Source organism: Ranitomeya imitator, chromosome 10 (genome assembly GCF_032444005.1).
Source record: "Ranitomeya imitator isolate aRanImi1 chromosome 10, aRanImi1.pri, whole genome shotgun sequence".
In the NCBI taxonomy this organism is placed as follows: domain Eukaryota; kingdom Metazoa; phylum Chordata; class Amphibia; order Anura; family Dendrobatidae; genus Ranitomeya; species Ranitomeya imitator.
In genome coordinates, this window is record NC_091291.1 from 8,480,162 (window position 1) to 8,504,173 (window position 24,012).

Here is a 24,012-nt window from a genome sequence, read left to right on the forward strand (position 1 = left end):
GTACTAGGCAGTGGTGGGATTGTGTCCGGTACTAGGCGTTGGTGAAATTGTGTCTGGTACTAGGCAGTGGTGGGATTGTGTCCGGTACTAGGCAGTGGTGGGATTGTGGAAAACATAAGAAAACCAAGAGTCTTTAAATCCAAAAGTATAAACAAGTACTAATAATAATGAAAGATAGTCCAAGAAAAGTAATCACTATCAAAATATCTTTAATAATAATACAAAAACACAAATAGGACATAAAAAACACATACAATACAATACAAAAAAATAATATAATTGGATAGGTCTAATGAACAATAATGCAAGACTGGCAGAGGGTAATCAAATTCACAATAAGAGGGAGAGCACGGTACTCAAAAAAATATATATGAGTATACAATCAATTCCAGCAATAGTATATGTCAGCTGGAAAGCACAAGTGTGCATAAACTGAGGCAAAGGAGTAACCATACACTAACCCTCATGTCATGTGGGGAAGACGCACGAGGGATCACAGGGGCCACTCTATAATAGTATAAGCCATGTGGCAGGAAGATCAAACCCCCATGACTCCCCGAATAAAAGTGCCAATAGTACGCTTATGTGCAAAATAGCATGTGTCTTACCACGGGAAACCGAACACCCACCGCACAGGTACCCCAACGCGCGTTTCACCGCTGCTTCTTCAGGGGGCAGTGTCCCCTGAAGAAGCAGCGGTGAAACGCGCGTTGGGGTACCTGTGCGGTGGGTGTTCGGTTTCCCGTGGTAAGACACATGCTATTTTGCACATAAGCGTACTATTGGCACTTTTATTCGGGGAGTCATGGGGGTTTGATCTTCCTGCCACATGGCTTATACTATTATAGAGTGGCCCCTGTGATCCCTCGTGCGTCTTCCCCACATGACATGAGGGTTAGTGTATGGTTACTCCTTTGCCTCAGTTTATGCACACTTGTGCTTTCCAGCTGACATATACTATTGCTGGAATTGATTGTATACTCATATATATTTTTTTGAGTACCGTGCTCTCCCTCTTATTGTGAATTTGATTACCCTCTGCCAGTCTTGCATTATTGTTCATTAGACCTATCCAATTATATTATTTTTTTGTATTGTATTGTATGTGTTTTTTATGTCCTATTTGTGTTTTTGTATTATTATTAAAGATATTTTGATAGTGATTACTTTTCTTGGACTATCTTTCATTATTATTAGTACTTGTTTATACTTTTGGATTTAAAGACTCTTGGTTTTCTTATGTTTTCCTTATAGCTTTTTTGAGTTTTCCCTTTATTATGGTCATAATATATGGTCAGTTCTGGTATGTCATTATAGTGGTGGGATTGTGTCCGGTACTAGGCAGTGGTGGGATTCTGTCCGGTACTAGGCAGTGGTGGGATTGTGTCCGGTACTAGGCAGTGGTGGGATTGTGTCCTGTACTAGGCAGTGGTGGGATTGTGTCCTGTACTAGGCAGTGGTGGGATTGTGTTCGGTACTAGGCAGTGGTGGGATTGTGTCCGGTACTAGGCAGTGGTGGGATTGTGTCCGGTACTAGGCAGTGGTGGGATTGTGTCCGGTACTAGGCAGTGGTGGGATTGTGTCCGGTACTAGGCAGTGGTGGGATTGTGTCCGGTACTAGGCAGTGGTGGGATTGTGTCCGGTACTAGGCAGTGGTGGGATTGTGTCCGGTACTAGGCAGTGGTGGGATTGTGTCCGGTACTAGGCAGTGGTGGGATTGTGTCCGGTACTAGGCGTTGGTGAAATTGTGTCTGGTACTAGGCAGTGGTGGGATTGTGTCCGGTACTAGGCAGTGGTGGGATTGTGTCCGGTACTAGGCAGTGGTGGGATTGTGTCCGGTACTAGGCAGTGGTGGGATTGCGTCCTGTACTAGGCAGTGGTGGGATTGCGTCCTGTACTAGGCAGTGGTGGGATTGTGTCCGGTACTAGGCAGTGGTGGGATTGTGTCCTGTACTAGGCAGTGGTGGGATTGTGTCCTGTACTAGGCAGTGGTGGGATTGTGTCCTGTACTAGGCAGTGGTGGGATTGTGTCCTGTACTAGGCAGTGGTGGGATTGTGTCCTGTACTAGGCAGTGGTGGGATTGTGTCCGGTACTAGGCAGTGGTGGGATTGTGTCCTGTACTAGGCAGTGGTGGGATTGTGTCCGGTACTAGGCAGTGGTGGGATTGTGTCCGGTACTAGGCAGTGGTGGGATTGTGTCCGGTACTAGGCAGTGGTGGGATTGTGTCCGGTACTAGGCAGTGGTGGGATTGTGTCCTGTACTAGGCAGTGGTGGGATTGTGTCCGGTACTAGGCAGTGGTGGGATTGTGTCCTGTACTAGGCAGTGGTGGGATTGTGTCCGGTACTAGGCAGTGGTGGGATTGTGTCCTGTACTAGGCAGTGGTGGGATTGTGTCCGGTACTAGGCAGTGGTGGGATTGTGTCCGGTACTAGGCAGTGGTGGGATTGTGTCCGGTACTAGGCAGTGGTGGGATTGTGTCCGGTACTAGGCAGTGGTGGGATTGTGTCCGGTACTAGGCAGTGGTGGGATTGTGTCCTGTAATAGGCAGTGGTGGGATTGTGTCCGATACTAGGCAGTGGTGGGATTGTGTCTGGTAATAGGCAGTGGTGGGATTGTGTCCGGTACTAGGCAGTGGTGGGATTGTGTCCGGTACTAGGCAGTGGTGGGATTGTGTCCGGTAATAGGCAGTGGTGGGATTGTGTCCGGTACTAGGCAGTGGTGGGATTGTGTCCTGTGTTGTGAATTCCGGTCTTGGGCTCCCTCCGGTGCTTGTAAGTGGCACTTTTGTGAGTTCTGCTCTTGGGCTCCCTCCGGTGGTTTTAAGTGGAATGGCTGCTCCTTGGATTTAGCAGTCTGCAGCTGCTTCCACTGATTGTCTTTCTGCTCGGCTATTTATGCCTGGCTCTTCCCTTCAGCCAGTGCCACTTGTCAATGGTTCCTGGTTGGATTCACATCTTTGCTTGGATTTCCCTGATATCCTGACCAGTTCAGCAAAGATAAGTCCTTGCTTTGCTCTTTTCTGTCCACATGTTGTGGACTTATTCGTTCTGTGCATTCTATGTTTTGTCCAGCTTGTCAGTATGGATTAATTCAGTTAAGCTGGAAGCTCTGGGAAGCAGATTTACCCTCCACACCTTTAGTCAGGTGTGGAGATTTTTGTAAACTCTGTGTGGATTTTTTGTAGTTTTTAATACTGACCGCACAATATTCCATCCTGTCCTATCTATCTAGCTAGACTGGCCTCCTGTGTTACATCCTGGTTTCATTCTGTGTATGTCTTTTCCCTCTCCACTCACAGTCATTACTTGTGGGGGGCTAATCTATCCTTTGGGGATTTTCTCTGAGGCAAGATAGTTTTCCTGTTTCTAGCTTTAGGGGTAGTTAATTCTCAGGCTGTGATGAGGTGCCTAGGGAGTGACAGGAGCATCCCACGGCTACTTCTAGTGTTGTGTTGAGCTTAGGGACTGCGGTCAGTACAGGTACCACCTCCTTCAGAGCTCGTCCCATGTTGCTCCTAAACCACCAGTTCATAACAGTCCTGTACTAGGCAGTGGTGGGATTGTGTCCGGTACTAGGCAGTGGTGGGATTGTGTCCTGTACTAGGCAGTGGTGGGATTGTGTCCGGTACTAGGCAGTGGTGGGATTGTGTCCTGTACTAGGCAGTGGTGGGATTGTGTCCTGTACTAGGCAGTGGTGGGATTGTGTCCGGTACTAGGCAGTGGTGGGATTGTGTCGGTACTAGGCAGTGGTGGGATTGTGTCCGGTACTAGGCAGTGGTGGGATTGTGTCCTGTACTAGGCAGTGGTGGGATTGTGTCCTGTACTAGGCAGTGGTGGGATTGTGTCCTGTACTAGGCAGTGGTGGGATTGTGTCCTGTACTAGGCAGTGGTGGGATTGTGTCCTGTGCTAGGCAGTGGTGGGATTGTGTCCTGTACTAGGCAGTGGTGGGATTGTGTCCTGTACAAGCAGTGGTGGGATTGTGTCCTGTACTAGGCAGTGATGGGATTGTGTCCGGTACTATGCAGTGGTGGGATTGTATCCTGTACTAGGCAGTGGTGGGATTGTTTCCGGTATTAGGCAGTGGTGAAATTGTGTCCTGTACTAGGCAGTGGCGGTATTGTGTCCGGTATTAGGCAGTGGTGGGATTGTGTCCTGTACTAGGCTGTGGTGAAATAGTTTCTGGTACTAGGCAGTGGTGGGATTGTGTCCATTCTGCTGATAGGTCAGCAGGGATGGTTGTCTGCGGATGGGGGCATCAGATGGCTATCTTACCATCCCCAGCTCAGGTCTTTGCTGTGTATTGCAGTTCCTATGTGTTGTGGTGGTGAGTGGTGCTTGCAGTCTCGGTCGCTCTCTTTCAGTGTTAGTCTTGGGGTTCGTTTCCCTTTCTCCTCGTGCTACACTCCCAGGGTTTCTCACAGAGGTATCTACTTGTTCCCGACAAGGCTCCGGCCGTGTCACCAGATGCCAGCGGGCCTGGGATGGGCTCTGCCAAAGTCAACCTCCTGTTTACTGGTGGGTTAAGAGTATCCCTGCCATTTAAGGCTTGCTTAGCTGGTGCAGCTTGCAACAAGTGCGTCTGTGGCTGCGCCTTTGCTGGTTTGGTGCCAGTCTTGTCGGGTCTCTCTGCGATTGTATATATCACTGGGCTATTCATAATTTACTATGACTAATGTCAGGAGGTTACAAATACCAAAAGTCCAAGCCTGGTCCCTCTCTACTGGAAGCCATAGACATATCTGTCAGCAGTATATATATATATATATATATATATCTGTAAGACACGGACATATCTGTAAGTCATGGACATGTCTGGACGCCACGGACATATCTTGAAGCCATGGACATATCTGGACGCCATGGACATATCTGGATGCCATGGACATAGCTGGACGCCATGGACATAGCTGGACGCCATGGACATAGCTGGACGCCATGGACATAGCTGGGCGCCATAGACATAGCTGGATGCCATGGACATAGCTGGACGCCATGGACATAGCTGGACGCCATGGACATAGCTGGACGCCATGGACATAGCTGGACGCCATGGACATAGCTGGACGCCATGGACATAGCTGGACGCCATGGACATAGCTGGACGCCATGGACATAGCTGGACGCCATGGACATAGCTGGACGCCATGGACATAGCTGGACGACATGGACATATCTGGACAATAATAGACACATCTGGACGCCATGGACACGTCTGGACGCCATGGAGATCTCTGGACGCCCTGGATATATCTGGACGCCCTGGACATATCTGAATGTCATGGACACGTCTGGACGCAGTGGGCATGTCTGGACGCCATGGACATATCTGAATGTCATGGACACGTCTGGATGCCGAGGGCATGTCTGGACGCCCTGGACATATCTGGACGCCCTGGACATATCTGGACGCCCTGGACATATCTGGACGCCCTGGACATATCTGGACGCCCTGGACATATCTGGACGCCCTGGACATATCTGGACGCCATGGACACGTCTGGACGCCGTGGATATATCTGGACGCCCTGGACATATCTGGACGCCGTGGACATATCTGGACGCCCTGGACATATCTGGACGCCGTGGACACGTCTGGATGCCGTGGACACGTCTGGACGCCCTGGACATATCTGGACGCCGTGGACACGTCTGGATGCCGTGGACACGTCTGGACGCCCTGGACATATCTGGACGCCGTGGACACATCTGGACGCCGTGGACACGTCTGGACGCCGTGGACACGTCTGGATGCCGTGGACACGTCTGGACACCCTGGACATATCTGGACGCCGTGGACACGTCTGGATGCCGTGGACACGTCTGGACGCCCTGGACATATCTGGACGCCGTGGACACGTCTGGACGCCGTGGACACGTCTGGACGCCGTGGACATATATGAAGGCCGTAGACATATCTACGCCATTATGACTACTTTGTATTTATTGTGGATACAGTTTGCTACATAACATCTCAATAACATAACATCTCAATATAATCGCAGATTTCAGTTCACGCCGAGCGGCCGCCCACCCACGGAAGGAAAATTCATCTGAAGGACAGAGCACAATTATGAATGTAATATCCTAATAGTCATGACCCGTGGTTTCCTGCACTACTTGTGTTCACTGCGTCGTCGTATCTGAGCTGCTGTAGATTTCCTGTGTGTCACAACATCCCCAGAGTCGAGAGAATATGCAGCCAGGAATGATAGAAAGGTCTAAGACAATGGGAGAGTCTGAGTTGGCCAATAGCTCTGTGCCGTGATTTTTATATATATATATATATATATATATATATATATATATATATATATATATATATATATCTTTGTAGCAGTTGGAGTTCATGTTTTTCTGTTACATTGCACCAAATCCCCAGCATAACATAATTATTATGAAAGCGATCAACCTTGACGGTTATAGGAGGAAATAGGTGACGACAAAAAAAGTGCAATTCCACAATTGTTTTGGGGGCTTTTTACTTACCATGTTCACTATATGGAAAAACTGACCTGCCATTATCATTCTCCAGGTCATTACGAGTGTGCAGATACCAAACATGTATGGTTTTTAAATTTTTTTAAAATTTAAAGGGGTTGTCTACTACTAGGACAACCCCGTCTGATACCCCACTCTTGGTCCCGCTAAAATTGAACATGAAGAGGAAGTCAGCGTTCAGCTGCAGCCCGGACTTCCTCTTCTTGTTCAATTTGTCCTAAGGCGGGGCCAGTGATGCCAGCACTGATTGGGCGCCGGGGTCACGTGTCATAGCAAGCGCACGAGAGCCCTGGGGAGAGCGAGTGTCGACAACGCGGGGACGGTGGCAGCACAGGAGGTGAGTATAGGCTTTTTTATTTTATCGAGGCGAAGTGTGGGTAATGAGAAGGGATTATCCTAGTAGTGGACAACTCCTTTAAGTGGTGAAAAAAAATATGAAATTTGTATGAATAAAAGTTTTTTTTGCGTTTGTCACAATTTTCCGAGACCCGTAATGTTTTCATTTTTCGGGATCTGGGGCTGATTGAGGGCCCTGCGACAACCCATCGCGCCCTGCGATCATGTGACAGAGGCGCCGAGGGCGGCTGGAATGACGGGCGTCCAGACAGTACGTTTTAATTCGTTCACTACATGGACGGATCTCCATATTCACAGAGAAGGAGCCTCCCCAACATGTTTCACCCGTACAGGCTTCATCAGGGGAATGAGCCAATGCCGAGCCAAGATGGCTGAAGAAACGATCTATAACCTTCCCATCTGACATCAGACCTCATCACTATCATTCCTAATCTGCAGCCAATCTGGGCGTCCATGATGCCGGGGCCAACGTGCATCCATCAGCGTCCATGTCACATGTATGTGTACTGACCAATCAGCACTCCCTATTGTCTGCGGCCGATACAGAGCAGGTCGTCATGTGATCACATCATCAGTGTAAAGGAAACAGAAAAGCTTAAAGGTCTCCAAGAAAATGGCATCTGCGCCATTCCCCGCAGGAGATGAAACAAAATCTTCAAGAAAATGGCCCTCTCTTAGTACAACTATCATTTAAAGGGGGGGCACTCACCCAGTATAACCATTATTTAAAGGGATATCGCCCACCTGGTAGGACCATTATTTAAAGGGGTATCACCCACCTAGTATGATCATTTAAAGGGTTAGCGACCACCTACTATAACCATTATTTAAAGGGATATCGCCCACCTAGTATGATCATCATTAAAAGGGTTAGCACCCACCTAGTATAACCATTATTTAAAGGGGTATCACCCACCTAGTATGATCATTTAAAGGGTTAGCGCCCACCTGGTATAACCATTATTTAAAGGGGTATCGCCCACCTAGTATGATCATCATTTAAAGGGTTAGCGCCCACCTACTATAACCATTATTTAAAGGGGTATCGCCCACCTAGTATGATCATCATTTAAAGGGTTAGCGCCCACCTACTATAACCATTATTTAAAGGGGTATCGCCCACCTAGTATGATCATTTAAAGGGTTAGCGGACAACTAGTATAACCATTATTTAAAGGGATATCGCCCACCTAGTATTATCATCATTAAAAGGGTTAGCACCCACCTAGTATAACCATTATTTAAAGGGGTATCACCCACCTAGTATGATCATCATTTAAAGGGTTAGCGACTACCTACTATAACCATTATTTAAAGGGGTATCGCCCACCTAGTATGATCATTTAAAGGGTTAGCGCCCACCTAGTATAACCATTATTTAAAGGGGCATCGCCCACCTAGTATGATCATCATTTAAAGGGTTAGCGACCACCTACTATAACCATTATTTAAAGCGGTATCAGCCACCTAGTATGATCATCATTTAAAGGGTTAGCGCCCACCTAGTATAACCATTATTTAAAGGGATATCGCCCACCTAGTATGATCATCATTAAAAGGGTTAGCACCCACCTAGTATAACCATTATTTAAAGGGGTATCACCCACTTAGTATGATCATTTAAAGGGTTAGCGCCCACCTGGTATAACCATTATTTAAAGGGGTATCGCCCACCTAGTATGATCATCATTTAAAGAGTTAGCGCCCACCTACTATAACCATTATTTAAAGGGGTATCGCCCACCTAGTATGATCATCATTTAAAGAGTTAGCGCCCACCTACTATAACCGTTATTTAACGGGGTATCGCCCACCTAGTATGATCATCATTAAAATGGTTAGCGCCCACCTACTATAACCATTATTTAAAGGGGTATCGCCCACCTAGTATGATCATCATTTAAAGAGTTAGCGCCCACCTACTATAACCGTTATTTAAAGGGGTATCGCCCACCTAGTATGATCATCATTAAAATGGTTAGCGCCCACCTACTATAACCATTATTTAAAGGGGTATCGCCCACCTAGTATGATCATCATTTAAAGGGTTAGCGCCCACCTACTATAACCATTATTTAAAGGGGTATCGCCCACCTAGTATGATCATCATTTAAAGGGTTAGCGCCCACCTACTATAACCATCATTTAAAGGGGTATCGCCCACCTAGTATGATCATCATTAAAAGGGTTAGTGCCCACCTAGTATTACCATCATTTAAAGGGGTAGCACCCAGTATGACCATCATTTAAAGGGGTAACGCCCACCTAGTATAACCATCATTTTAAAGGGGAAGCGTCCACCTAGTATAACCATCATTTAAAGGGGTAGCTACCAACTAGTATGACCATCATTTAAAGGGGTAGCAAGTATCTAGTACAACCATCATTTAAAAGGGTAGGGCCCATCTAGTATATTTCTAATTTAAAGGCAAGTGCCCTATATTAATCATTTAAACGTGTGCTCCTCCTCCAGTAGATGCTGGAGGTGATGCCGGGGGCGGTGGGATAATGTAGGAAGAGCTTCTTGGCTTCTTCCAATCTTTCAGACGTCTCATGTCCTCACTCCGTCTCCTGACTCTGCACCGACAATGCGTTACCAGCATGATCAATCATTTCCTACACACAGATTGGCCCACCCTGTAATTTGCCCTGTTGGGCAGATGACCAGTCCAGGCTTGGTATTTATCAGACCACCATTGTGGCTTTACCTTTCCAGGAGTCCTGAAATGATGATGTGCAGAGATTCAGCTCCTTCTTCCGTTAGCCAGGACTCTGGGAAAGTTGGGTGGCTTTAGGTCTCATATTTACCGTTAAACTATTATTTTCTGTGAAATGCCTTTTAGTTGCATTTTCGGCACAGAACTTTCTATCTTGTAGCTTTTTTTTTTGTGGCGCGTGAACCACTTCCTGTGTCCAAGTGACGGGTTTTGTTATGAGATCTGGGGTCGGTATCATGTGACAGGTCCGTCATCATCATCATCAGGACTAGAGCAAGACACATCCCTTACTTACTAGGTTTATTTCCATTCACTGACAGCAAGCACGGACCCCGAAAACGGACAAATTAAACGTCTACTGGAAATTTAATCAACTACTCATAGACTATTATAAAATTTCCTGTAGGTTTATAAAGAGATCTCCTAATTTTGTTTGTAAATTTCACACTTTTCTAAAAGTTTAACTGACGATCGGCCGCAGAGGCGGATGAAAAATAGACTTTTATCCAGTATTCATGCTGATCCAATAAGGGGCAGCAGAGAGATGTGAGTTTTTGACGCTCTGGAGCTGAAAAATAAGCAAGCAGAATTTTGAATGCAGCTCTGGGTGTGACTGGAGTATAAGACACAATGTAGCAAGATGAGTTCCTCAACATTCTATCTTGTTTTAAAGGGAAAGCGCACTTAAAAAGAAGTGTGGAGCTGCCCTTTGTAATGACTCTAGGGGAAGGATGTCTATTTGGTAGCCCCCCCAATTACCTATATAGACCCCCATAGTAATGATGAATTATTACAGCCATACAACAAATAAGAAGCTGACTGTCGAGGTGGAGGAAGTTCACACATTCTGGGCTGTGACAATGCGTCTTCATACTCGTTTCCCCCTCATAGGTTTTTGAGGGTGAGCAGTGTGACATCCTGTCTTATGAGTAGAAGATAGAAGAAAATTCGTGTGGGGGGCAGCGATCAGAGCGGCGAGAGCTACAGACAGGATGACAATGATAGGGACCCTACAGCTCGTCCTCTGCTCGTTCCTCTTCTGGCTTCCCAGGGGTAAGAACACCTATATCCTAATTTCATCATATTGGGGTCATGTCTCAGCATAACCGGACCTCCCAGTTCAGAGGCTGGGGTCTAACTCTTTCTTTTCCATACTTGCATCATGGGGTCATTATAAGTACTGTATTATCTGATGGCGACACCATCAGAATGGCTCCTCCTCTGCTGTGCCGGGGGTCTTTATATCATTCCTCCGGTCCTAGAGAATATTATAGTAAAGAAACGGCTACAGCACAGGAGAATCATCTCTGATAATATTTATAGAGTGACCCCCAAAGCTTCAAGTTATATAATCTACTAGATACATTCAGCAACATGGTTGAGATATGTTCGTTGTTTTATCCCCTGCAGTCCTATGTAACACCACAGATAACACAGTGATAACTCTCTGAGTACAGATAATGTAGTAGATGTCACCTGCAGTCCTATGTAACACCACAGATAACACAGTGATAACTCTCTGAGTACATATAATGTAGTAGATGTCACCAGCAATCCTATGTAACACCACAGATAACACAGTGATAACTCTCTGAGTACAGATAATGTAGTAGATGTCACCTGCAGTCCTATGTAACACCACAGATAACACAGTGATAACTCTCTGAGTACATATAATGTAGTAGATGTCACCAGCAATCCTATGTAACACCACAGATAACACAGTGATAACTCTCTGAGTACAGATAATGTAGTAGATGTCACCTGCAGTCCTATGTAACACCACAGATAGCACAGTGATAACTCTCTGAGTACATATAATGTAGTAGATGTCACCAGCAGTCCTATGTAACACCAAAGATAACTGTCACAGGTTTACCGCGACAGAGAGGAGCCAGAAGACCGCAGCGTCTGATTTTTCCTACTCCTGCACTGATTAGAAGCACTTCACCTTTATATTAAACGGTGCAGGTTTCTTTCAGCAGTGCAGGGGTTAATCTGATCTATTTGAGCTCCTTGAAACTTTCCTGCATTAAGGCTCTCAGCTGTGCCCTGTTAGCCCCTCCCATCTCCTATATAATCTGTGTCCTGGCTAGCACTAATGGTCAGAGATAGCTTACATTGCATGGCTGGAGGTTGTTGTTGGTTGTTATTGGAGAAGGTGTCTGGTGGATTTTTCTGTGACTGTTGCAGGGTTTTGAGTGTGTTATAATTCCCTTTCTTCTACTACTTTGGTTCAACTCTCCCTGGTGCATTCCTCTGTTCCATGTGTGAGTATATTTGTATGTTTGGTATTTTCCATTTCCCCTGTTCGTACTACCTTGTTAGCCTGATTGGTGTATTACGGTATACTGCTACTCTCCTATTCCCTGAGTGGGGGAAGGTATTGACTGAGGGTGGATTCAGGAGCTAAGGCAAGGTGTGTGGCCCTGGCATCTTCACCATCAGAAGTAATCCGGTGAGCAAGGCGAGCTAGGGCACACCCTACCTTTAGGGACAGGGAAGGAGCCCCTGGTCCCGGGACACCCGACAACAGAGTCATGACATTAGCTCTGACCAATACTGTTTTTTGATCCATTATGAATCCTATCTGACAGAGCAACTGCAGCAGCTCAGCCTGACGGTGGCAGATCTACGCACTGTCATTTTGCAGCACCCTAATACATCAGGTTTGGAGACCGTGACTCCCAAGCAACCCTTTGTGGAGCCCAAGATTGCTTTGCCTGCCAGGTTCTCTGAGGGTGTGTGACAAGGTTGTTGTTTTCAGGGAGGCCTGTAAACTGTACTTCAGGAACCGAGGAGTAATGGGTGGGAATCATAATATAGTATTTTACTCAAGCCGTCCGAGGGTTACATCTTCAGGTAGGGCAGAGGTGATTGACTGTTATGTGCTAGAGGGTCTGATCTCACCTTTTGTTCTTGGCTCATGCTGCACAAACCTGTGGTAGATTGGCAGACTCGGGAGGTGGTAAAGTGGAGTGAGTATTGTCAAGGACACTCCTTTGTACCTGGCTTGCTAGGGTGGATACTGAGTCTGTGTCTAAATACCTGTCAGACTTTGGGGATGTGTTTTCGGAGCAGGGGTGCAAAGGACTTCCTCCCCATCATCCTTATGATTGTGCTGTTAATCTTGTCCCTGGGCCAAGCTGCTTAAGAGCAGACTATACAATATCTCTGGTCCAGAATACAGGCCTTGAAGGACTATATCACGGAAAGTTTGGCAAAGGGTCATATCAGACCATCCTCATCCTCCATTGCTGCAGGGTTTTTGTTTGTAAAGAAGAAAGACTGGGGTTACGCCCCTGCCTAGATCTCCGCAAACTGAATCAAACCACGGTCTGGGATCCATATTCTCATCCTCTTTAACGAGATTGTAGGAGACAAATGGTTTTTTAGACTGGATCTCAGGGGGGCGTGTAATCTCATTTGTATTAAAGAGGTGGATAAGTAGAAAACAGCTTTCAATACACCTGAGGGACACTATGAGAACCTCGTGATGCCTTTTGGGTTGAACGCACCCGCCGTCTTTCAGCACTTTGTAAATTACATCTTTAGTCACCTTGTAGGTAGATTTGTTGTAATCTATCTTGATGAAATATTGATTTATTCACCTGACCTTGCGTCACATCAGGTACATGTCAGGCAGGTCTTACAAATACTCAGAGACAATAAATAATTTGTCAAACCAGAGAAATGTATGTTCTCAGTTGAGGAGATCCCTTTTCTAGAATATGTTTTATCGTTCACCAGTATTCAAATGTTTCTGGCGAAAGTCCAGGGGCTATTGGATTGGGATTGTCCTGAGGATTTGAAGGCGTTGCAAAAGTTTTTGGGTTTCGCCAACTACTACCGTGAGTTCATCAGATTAAAAAACTTTTTGGTAGTGGCCAATCCTCTGACAGCTATTACCAGGAGGGGGACAGACTTTTCCAAGTGGTCCAGTTCAGCCATAGAAGCATTCGATATCTTGAAGGAGTATTTTGCATCTGCGCCAATTCTAATACAGCCCGATTCTAATGCAGCTTTCCTGCATTAAGGTTCTCAGCTGTTCACTGTTAGCCACTCCTATCTCCTATATAATCTGGGTCCTGCCTAGCACTCATTGTTAGAGTAGATTATGCTGCATGGCTGGAGGTTGTTGTTGGTTCTTCTTGGAGAAGGCGCTTGGTGGAATTATCTGTGACTGTTGCTAAGCTTTAAGTGTGTGATAATTCCCTTTCTTCTCCTACTTTGGTTTAACCCCAGCCTCCACTCCCCGGTGTATATTTCACATTTTCCGTTTCCCCTGTTCGTATTACTTTGTTAGTCTGGTTGGTGTATTGCGGTACAACTCTCCTTTTCCCTGGGTGGGGGAAGGATACAGACTGAGGTTGGATTCAGGAGCTAAGGCAAGGAACGTGGCTGTGGCGTCTTCACCTTCAGAAGTAACCCATGGAACAGGGCACCCCTAGCATTGGGGGCAGGGAAGGAGCCACTGGTCCCAGGACACCTGTCTGATTTGTTCATTTTACCTGCTAGAGCTGGATCCTTCCATCAACTTATGCAAGTAGAGGTCACCTGCAGTCCTATGTAACACCACAGATAACACAGTAATGACTTTGTGTACTAGTTGTATTTGTTCAGACTGCTGTTCTGTTTGCAGAATGTGTCCATTAATATGTAATGTACCAGGTAGAAAATATTTACATTGTAAGCCAGGACCAGGTTTGCTCCAAGGGTGTACATATCTGTCATGTGTGATCCTGACTGAGATGTGTATCTAATCCTATCCTGTATGATGCTGTCTGCTGAGCAATGTATCTAATCCTATCCTATGTGATACTGTCTGCTGAGTCATGTATCTAATCCTCTCCTGTGTGATACTGTCTGCTGAGCCGTGTATCTAATCCTATCCTGTGTGATACTGTTTGCTGAGCCATGTATCTAATCCTATCCTGTGTGATACTGTCTGCTGAGCTGTGTATCTAATCCTATCCTGTGTGATACTGTTTGCTGAGCCATGTATCTAATCCTATCCTGTGTGATACTGTCTGCTGAGCTATGTATCTAATCTTCTCCTGTGTGATACTGTCTGCTGAGCTATGTATCTAATCCTATCCTGTGTGATACTGTCTGCTGTATCTAATCCTATCCTGTATGATACCGTCTGCTGAGTCATGTATCTAAGGCTATCCTGTGTAATACTGTCTGTTGAGCTATGTATTTAATCCTATCCTGTGTGATACTGTCTGCTGAGCCGTGTATCTAATCCTATCCTGTGTGATACTGCCTTCAGTATCTAATCCTATCCTGTGTGATACTGTCTGCTGGGTCATGTATCTAATCCTCTCCTATGTAATACTGTCTGCTGAGCTATGTGTCTAATCCTATCCTGTGTGATACTGACTGCTGAGCCGTGTATCTAATCCTATCCTGTGTGATACTGCCTTCAGTATCTAATCCTCTCCTGTGTGATCCTGTCTGCTGTGTCTGATCTTATCCTGTGTGATACTGTCTGCCGAGCTGCTGTACCTAATCTCATGTGTGATACATAGACGTGGGTATGAATCAGTGGTTGTGTCTCTCATCTTCCCCTTGTGATGATAATGTATCTCTTGTATCTGGGGGTTCTTCTTCACACTTCCTCTGAGGGGTAAGACCACCCATTTCCCGTATCTCGGGGGTCTGCTGTGAGGATGTTTCCCCTGTGGTTGCCGCCCTTGTTACTGGTGAGATATGACTGTATTATACAGTTTTCTGTCCGTGTGCTGCAGAGATTGTGATTTTCTATTAAAACAATTCAAGAAGTTTTCTTAAAAATAAAGGAAACCATTGGCAGAGTAAAGGAGCATTTTCCCCTTTTCGGCTTCCTGTTGGACGGCATGTTCAGCACATGGGTTCGGGTTCAGCAGATGCGTGCTGGATTTGGACTTCCACAATTCTGCAGCTTTGCTATTCATAGATTGTGATGTAACCGTTCGCTCTGCACAGATTTCATTGTTGCTAGTGACAAAAAATTTCCCAAGAAGTGACATTCAGGGCAGTGCGCTGGGTACTGCTGTGTAGGCGCAGTCACAAGCCTGTGACTAATACTGAGACTGTACAAACAAAACCCCGGCCGACAGTATGAGAAGAGGTGAGCAGGGTAATGCTGATCCTAGTAATCAGGGTATAAGATCTGCTACATTGTGGATACCCCACATCTATGGACACCATATCATAGGGCACGAGGAGATGAGAAGAACGATATATAACATTATGGGAAACTATTTAGTATAACTTGTAATTATTGACCTAAATGCCTGCTCCCTCTTATCTTGTGAGTCCAGGGGGAGGTCCAAGGGGCAGTCCAGAGGGCGGATCACTCAGTGATTGACAGCCTGCTCTGTAGAAGAATGTCGGATGAGTTCATCCTCAGTGTATTTAATGGATTAAACACAAGATATACTGAATATTTTCCCATGGACCTATATATCATCCCGCTCAGGGATCTCTACTATACACACAATTAACATAGTTACACATTATTTAGATAGACTGTATATGCTTTAAATATAATATTCATTGTATCCTTCATGAAAACCTCAATTCTTTACACTTCAGGCTGATTTTTAGAGAACGAGTGCATCTTACTATTAAGTTTAATTAACAAAAAGTATTAGGAGAATTAAAAGTACAGTTTTCTTTGCAATTGTGTAATCTCTTGTCTTCTTTTTTTCAGCATTTGCCTCCCCATCGGAACCAGGTAAACTAACAAATCTGCTAAAAGTAATCCTGACCTTTTGTTTTCCATGTTGATAAAAGTAGCTGTCACTATCTAGTAGTTACTTAGAACGGTTCCATCTTTATCATCCCATCTTCCCGGACATCAACTCATAAGCCTGAGTAGCTTTGGATTGGAACAACCATTTGCTTAAACATTATATAATAATCATTAAGCACTAATAGGTTAATAGTAGAATAATCACTCATCCCACGCTACAAGGTAAAACTACTTTTAGTGAAAATGCCAGTCTTATAGATATGAAGGTGCTGCCCTGATTATCTGGAACTTGCCATAAACATTTTAGAGTGGACTGTTTCCCTTAATCAGTATTGTGCCAGCACTATAGGTACTGGAACTTCCATAACCTCACTTCCAGCATGCACTGCTCCTGCCTTTGTACAGTGGTCTGGACTAAAATTATGACTCATTGCCTGTTTGATAGACAGCACAGCAGGAACAGGTCACTGTCCCCTCTTCCTATAGAAAGACAAAGACCCACCCTCACTGCCCATAGAGAGACAAAGACCTGCCCCCACTTCCTGTAGAGAGAAAGACCTGCCCCCCACTTCCTGTAGAGACAGAGACCTGCCACCCACTTTCTATAGAGATAATGACCTGACACCCACTTTCTATAGAGATAATGACCTGACACCCACTTTCTATAGAGACAAAGACCTGCCCCCACTTCCTGTAGAGAAAAAGACCTGCCCCCATTTCCTGTGGAGACAAAGACCTTCCCCCACTTCCTGTAGAGACAAAAACTCCCCCACTTCCTGTAGAGACAATGACTCCTCACTTCCTGTAGTGACAGAGACCCGCCCCCACTTCCTGTAGAGACAACGACTCCTCACTTCCTGTAGTGACAGAGACCCGCCCCCACTTCCTGTAGAGACAAAGATTCCCCCACTTCCGATAGAGACAAAGACCTGCCCCCACTTCCTGTAGAGACAAAAACCTGCCCCCTTCCTGTAGAGACATAGACTTGCCTCCACTCTCTGTAGACAAAGACCTGCCCCCATTTCCTGTAGAGACAGACCTGCCCCACTTCCTATAGAGACAAAGACCTGCCCCCACTTCCTGTAGAGACAACGACTCCTCCTCACTTCCTGTAGTGACAGAGACCCACCCCCACTTCCTGTAGAGACAACGACTCCTCCTCACTTCCTGTAGTGACAGAGACCCGCCCCTACTTCCTGTAGAGACAAAGAGTTCCCCACTTCCTGTAGAGACAAAAACCCACCCTCACTTCCTGTAGAGACAAAGATTCCCCCACTTCCTATAGAGACAAAGACCTGCCCCTACTTCCTGTAGCGACAAAGACTCCCCCAATTCCTGTAGAGACAAAAACCTACCCCCTTCCTGTAGAGACATAGACTTGCCTCCACTCTCTGTAGGCAAAGACCTGCCCCCATTTCCTGTAGAGACAAAGACCTGCCCCCATTTCCTGTAGAGACAAAGACCTGCCCCCACTTCCTGTAGAGACAAAGACCTCCCCCCACTTCCTATAGAGACAAAGATCTGCCCCCATTTCCTGCAGAGACAAAGACCTGCCCCACTTCCTGTAGAAACATAAACCTGCCCCCACTTTCTGTAGAGACAAAGACCTGCCCCCACTTTCTGCAGAGACAATGACCTGCCCCCATTTCCTGTAGAGACAAAGACCCACCCCCACTTCCTGTAGAGACAAAGATTCCCCCACTTCCTATAGAGACAAAGACCTGCCCCTACTTCCTGCAGCGACAAAGACTCCCCCACTTCCTGTAGAGACAAAAACCTGCCCCCTTCTTGTAGAGACATAGACTTGCCTCCATTCTCTGTAGACAAAGACCTGCCCCCATTTCCTGTAGAGACAAAGACCTGCCCCACTTCCTATAGAGACAAAGACCTGCCCCCACTTCCTGTAGAGACAAAGACCTCCCCCCACTTCCTATAGAGACAAAGACCTGCCCCCACTTCCTGTAGAGACATAGACCTGCCCCCACTTTCTGTAGAGACAAAGACCTGCCCCACTTCCTGTAGAGACATAGACCTGCCCCCACTTTCTGTAGAGACAAAGACCTGCCCCACTTCCTATAGAGACAAAGACCTCCCCCCACTTCCTATAGAGACAAAGACCTGCCCCCACTTCCTGTAGAGACATAGACCTGCCCCCACTTTCTGTAGAGACAAAGACCTGCCCCACTTCCTGTAGAGACATAGACCTGCCCCCACTTTCTGTAGAGACAAAGACCTGCCCCACTTCCTGTAGAGACAAAGACCTCCCCCCACTTCCTATAGAGACAAAGACCTGCCCCCACTTCCTGTAGAGACATAGACCTGCCCCCACTTTCTGTAGAGACAAAGACCTGCCCCCACTTCCTGTAGAGACATAGACCTGCCCCCACTTTCTGTAGAGACAAAGACCTGCCCCACTTCCTATAGAGACAAAGACCTGCCCCCACATCCTGTAGAGACAAAGACCTCCCCCCACTTCCTATAGAGACAAAGACCTGCCCCCACTTCCTGTAGAAACATAAACCTGCCCCCACTTTCTGTAGAGACAAAGACCTGCCCCCACTTTCTGCAGAGACAATGACCTGCCCCCATTTCCTGTAGAGACAAAGACCTGCCCCCATTTCCTGTGGAGACAAAGATCTGCCCCCCTTCTAGTAGAGACAAAGACCTGCCCCACTTCTTGTAGAGACAAAGACTCCGCCCCCACTTCTTGTAGAGACAAAGACCTGCCCCAACTTCATGTAGAGATAAAGATGTGCCCCCACTTCCTGTAGAGACAAAGACTTGCCTCCACTTCTTGTATGGAGTCAAGGACCCACTTCCAGTTTCCAAAGACAGGTAAAGACATTTCCCGAAGCAAAACAATGATCTGACCCCAATTTTTGTAGAGAATCAAAGATCCACCACTACTTCCTGTATAGGGTAAAAAACTAGCCCTCACTTCCCGTAGAGAGGCAAAGACCTGCGCCTGCTTACTGTAGAATAAAAAATCCCACTCCCACTTCCTGCAGAGACAAAGACCTGCCCTCATTTCATATCATCTGCTTTGGTGTCTTTGCTGCTAGATATGGATGATACTTTACAACAGGCAGTGGACAGCGAGTTACATAGAATAGAGTCACCTAGTGGCTGGGAGAGACAAGACTATGAATTGTCTATCAAATAAGATCACAAACACAAGGAGCAATGGATGAAACTGAAAGGGAGAAGATACAGATTAGAAAAACTTTTTGACAGTGAGGGCGATCAATGAGTGGAACAGGCGGCCACAAGAGGTAGTGAGTTCCCCTTCAATGGAAGTCTTCAGAGACTAGACAGACATCTGTCTGAGATAGTTTAGTGAATCCTGCATTGAGCCGGGGGTTGGACACGATGACCCCGGAGGTCCCGATGACCCATGAGGTCCCTTCCAACTTTAACAATCTATGACAAAGTAATTTGGAAGTGCAGTAAGCCTTTAATTTCCAATTTGGTGTATTCGACAAGTCTTCTGAAAAAGAAATCCACCTGAGAGTCTGCTCCTCTTGCTTAACAACTCTTTTTCTCTTACAGACCTGGCTTGTGGAGACTGTTACCGGATTGATACCCCAATTCTGGTTGGGGTGGTCCTTGGAGACATTGCCCTTACAATTATTATAATGCTGGTTGTTTACTATTGCACTAAACAAAGCTTCCAAAGACGTCCAGTCAATGGTAAGGGGGATAATTTTTGGACATTTTTAAAATTTGTATCAAATACTCTTTCCCTTTGGGCTAGTTCTGTTATCTTCTTCCATGCTGAAAAGTAAGTGTGGCCACATTCCTCATCAGTATGGAAGATAAGTGTGGCCACATTCCTCATCGGTATGGAAGAAGATAAGTGTGGCCACATTACTCATCAGTATGGAAGAAGATAAGTGTGGCCACATTCCTCATCGGTATGGAAGAAGATAAGTGTGGTCACATTCCTCATCGGTATGGAAGAAGATAAGTGTGGCCGCATTCCTCATCAGTATGGAAGATAAGTGTGGCCACATTCCTCATCGGTATGGAAGAAGATAAGTGCGGCCACATTCCTCATCGGTATGGAAGAAGATAAGTATGGCCACATTCCTCATCGGTATGGAAGACAAGTGTGGCCACATTCCTCATCGGTATGGAAGAAGATAAGTGTGGCCACATTCCTCATCGGTATGGAAGAAGATAAGTGTGGCCACATTCCTCATCGGTATGGAAGAAGATAAGTGTGGCCACATTCCTCATCAGTATGGAAGATAAGTGTGGCCACATTCCTCATCGGTATGGAAGAAGATAAGTATGGCCACATTCCTCATCGGTATGGAAGACAAGTGTGGCGACATTCCTCATTGGTATGGAAGAAGATAAGTGTGGCCACATTCCTCATCGGTATGGAAGAAGATAAGTGTGGCCACATTCCTCATCGGTATGGAGAAGATAAGTGTGGTCACATTCCTCATCGGTATGGAGAAGATAAGTGTGGTCACATTCCTCATCGGTATGGAAGAAGATAAGTGTGGCCACATTCCTCATCGGTAAGGAAGAAGATAAGTGTGGCCACATTCCTCATCGGTATGGAAGAAGATAAGTGTGGCCACATTCCTCATCGGTATGGAAGAAGATAAGTGTGGCCACATTCCTCATCGGTATGGAAGAAGATAAGTGTGGCCACATTCCTCATCGGTAAGGAAGAAGATAAGTGTGGCCACATTCCTCATCGGTATGGAAGAAGATAAGTGTGGCCACATTCCTCATCGGTATGGAAGAAGATAAGTGTGGCCACATTCCTCATCAGTATGGAAGATAAGTGTGGCCACATTCCTCATCGGTATGGAAGAAGATAAGTGTGGTCACATTCCTCATCGGTATGGAAGAAGATAAGTGTGGTCACATTCCTCATCGGTATGGAAGAAGATAAGTGTGGCCACATTCCTCATCGGTAAGGAAGAAGATAAGTGTGGCCACATTCCTCATCGGTATGGAAGAAGATAAGTGTGGCCACATTCCTCTTCGGTATGGAAGAAGATAAGTGTGGCCACATTCCTCATCGGTATGGAAGAAGATAAGTGTGGCCACATTCCTCATCAGTATGGAAGATAAGTGTGGCCACATTCCTCATCAGTATGGAAGATAAGTGTGGCCACATTCCTCATAATCCCTCAAGTTCCTACTCAGATCAATACTAAGACCACCCATATAAAGTTGCCTTTGGGTATCCTACTAATGCATTTGATGAACCCTACATAGATTTCCATGTTCTCGACAAGCTGAGCTCCTTTTGGTTCTAAAGTGACTTTCTTTTCTATTTTGTAGATGATGGGAAAGTCTATATGAACATGCCGATGAGCAGATAAAAAGTAATTCACCCCCAAGATTCCTCCTGAGCCCACCATTCATGAAAACATCTCAAGAACTTCTAGATTTTTGATAAGTTCTCCAGAAAAATGGAACAAGACTTTCGAAATTCAACAAAGGATGAGAAGAAAAAAATCTCATTGTTATGACCAGACAAAAACAGTATTTTTTTTTATTTTAGAGAAGGAATAATGAAGGTTTGTAACTGTAAAGACTAAGTAGCAAAATGAGAATATGTATCATAGGGATAAAACCTTGTCTCCACTCATAATCCTTGAAGAACTCCAGGTTTGGTGGTTGGATTTGTTTCTCAAGAGTCCAGTGGGAGGTCACCTTCACTGACCAACAGCATTTTCTGTGAGACATGGCGATCAATGACTGATTAGGACCTCCCCACTTGACTTTTAAATAATTAAATAACAATTGATGAATATTTCTACCTTTTATAATTTTAAGTCCAAAATTCTGTGCCCCAAATTTCTCATCATGTCTTTAAAGTGGTCAGAGATCTATTTTTTTTTCAGTGAAGAAGATCTTCAAGACAAAGAGTTAATCACAAACAAATATATTGTGGTTGTTTTCAGTCACCACTAGGGGGAGCTTGTATGCCATTATTGAGCTCGGTGTATAAGTAGTATGCAGTCAGCTCCTTATCCCCCTCTAGTGGTAGTAAGAATCCTATCAGATAACTTTATCTTTTTCTAGATGTTATTATGTTGTGTTCTTTATATGTATAAACAAATTAATTGTGTCTGCAATTTTCATTGTGTACAAAAATAAAGACAAAACCTTACATATGAGAAGATGATGTTATTACTACAGCAATTTGTTTGCAAGTGGACATTGTGATTCTATTCACAAGACTTATCATGGTGAAAGGAAGAGAAATGGATATATTGAAGAATATTTTAGGCTCCTCACATTAGATATTCAAAGTAAGACGCTGAAGGAAACACGCCTGATGAAAGATTTCAGAATTATGAGTGCAGCTCTGGAGTATAATGCAGGATGCAACTCAGGATCAGTAATGTAATGTATGTACACAGTGACTGCACCAGCAGAATAGTGAGTGCAGCTCTGGAGAATAATACAGGATGTAACTCAGGATCAGTAATGTAATGTATGTACACAGTGACTGCACCAGCAGAATAGTGAGTGCAGCTCTGGAGTATAATACAGGATGTAACTCAGGATCAGTAATGTAATGTATGTACACAGTGACTGCACCAGCAGAATAGTGAGTGCAGCTCTGGGGTATAATACAGGATGCAACTCAGGATCAGTAATGTAATGTATGTACACAGAGACTGCACCAGCAGAATAGTGAGTGCAGCTCTGGAGTATAATACAGGAGGTAACTCAGGATCAGTAATGTAATGTATGTACACAGTGACTGCACCAGCAGAATAGTGAGTGCAGCTCTGGGGTATAATACAGGAGGTAACTCAGGATCAGTAATGTAATGTATGTACACAGTGACTGCACCAGCAGAATAGTGAGTGCAGCTCTGGGGTATAATACAGGAGGTAACTCAGGATCAGTAATGTAATGTATGTACACAGTGACTGCACCAGCAGAATAGTGAGTGCAGCTCTGGGGTATAATACAGGAGGTAACTCAGGATCAGTAATGTAATGTATGTACACAGTGACTGCACCAGCAGTATAGTGAGTGCAGCTCTGGAGTATAATACAGGATGTAACTCAGGATCAGTAATGTATGTACACAGTGACTGCACCAGCAGAATAGTGAGTGCAGCTCTGGGGTATAATACAAGATGTAACTCAGGATCAGTAATGTACGTACACAGTGACTGCACCAGCAGAATAGTGAGTGCACCTCTGGGGTATAATACAGGAGGTAACTCAGGATCAGTAATGTAATGTATGTACACAGTGACTGCACCAGCAGTATAGTGAGTGCAGCTCTGGAGTATAATACAGGATGTAACTCAGGATCAGTAATGTAATGTATGTACACAGTGATTGCACCAGCAGAATAGTGAGTGCAGCTCTGGGGTATAGTACAGGATGTAACTCAGGATCAGTAATGTAATGTATGTACACAGTGACTGCACCAGCAGAATAGTGAGTGCAGCTCTGGGGTATAATACAGGATGTAACTCAGGATCAGTAATGTAATGTAAGTACACAGTGACTGCACCAGCAGAATAGTGAGTGCAGCTCTGGGGTATAATACAGGATGTAACTCAGGATCAGTAATGTAATGTATGTGCACAGTGACTGCACCAGCAGAATAGTGAGTGCAGCTCTGGAGTATAATACAGGAGGTAACTCAGGATTAGTAATGTAATGTATGTACACAGTGACTGCACCAGCAGAATAGTG

The 24,012-nt window shown here is 45.4% G+C and overlaps 1 protein-coding gene across 1 annotated transcript; it reads left to right on the plus strand.

Moving 5' to 3' along the window:
• The first annotated feature begins 10,465 nt into the window (after positions 1-10,465).
• On the plus strand, positions 10,466-22,463 carry HCST (hematopoietic cell signal transducer). The gene is made up of 4 exons (XM_069741161.1): positions 10,466-10,626; positions 16,274-16,297; positions 19,865-20,005; positions 21,623-22,463. The coding sequence occupies exons 1-4, from the start codon at positions 10,566-10,568 to the stop codon at positions 21,661-21,663; spliced, it is 267 nt and encodes an 88-aa protein (XP_069597262.1). The 5' UTR covers positions 10,466-10,565; the 3' UTR covers positions 21,664-22,463.
• The last annotated feature ends 1,549 nt before the right edge of the window (positions 22,464-24,012 follow it).

Bases quoted from the DNA above. Each gene is read 5' to 3' on its own strand.
- HCST (XM_069741161.1), top strand. From the start codon at position 10,566: ATGACAATGATAGGGACCCTACAGCTCGTCCTCTGCTCGTTCCTCTTC. The intron at 16,298-19,864 runs GTAAACTAACAA...TTTCTCTTACAG, and splicing joins TGCCTCCCCATCGGAACCAG to ACCTGGCTTGTGGAGACTGT. The intron at 20,006-21,622 runs GTAAGGGGGATA...TCTATTTTGTAG, and splicing joins CCAAAGACGTCCAGTCAATG to ATGATGGGAAAGTCTATATG.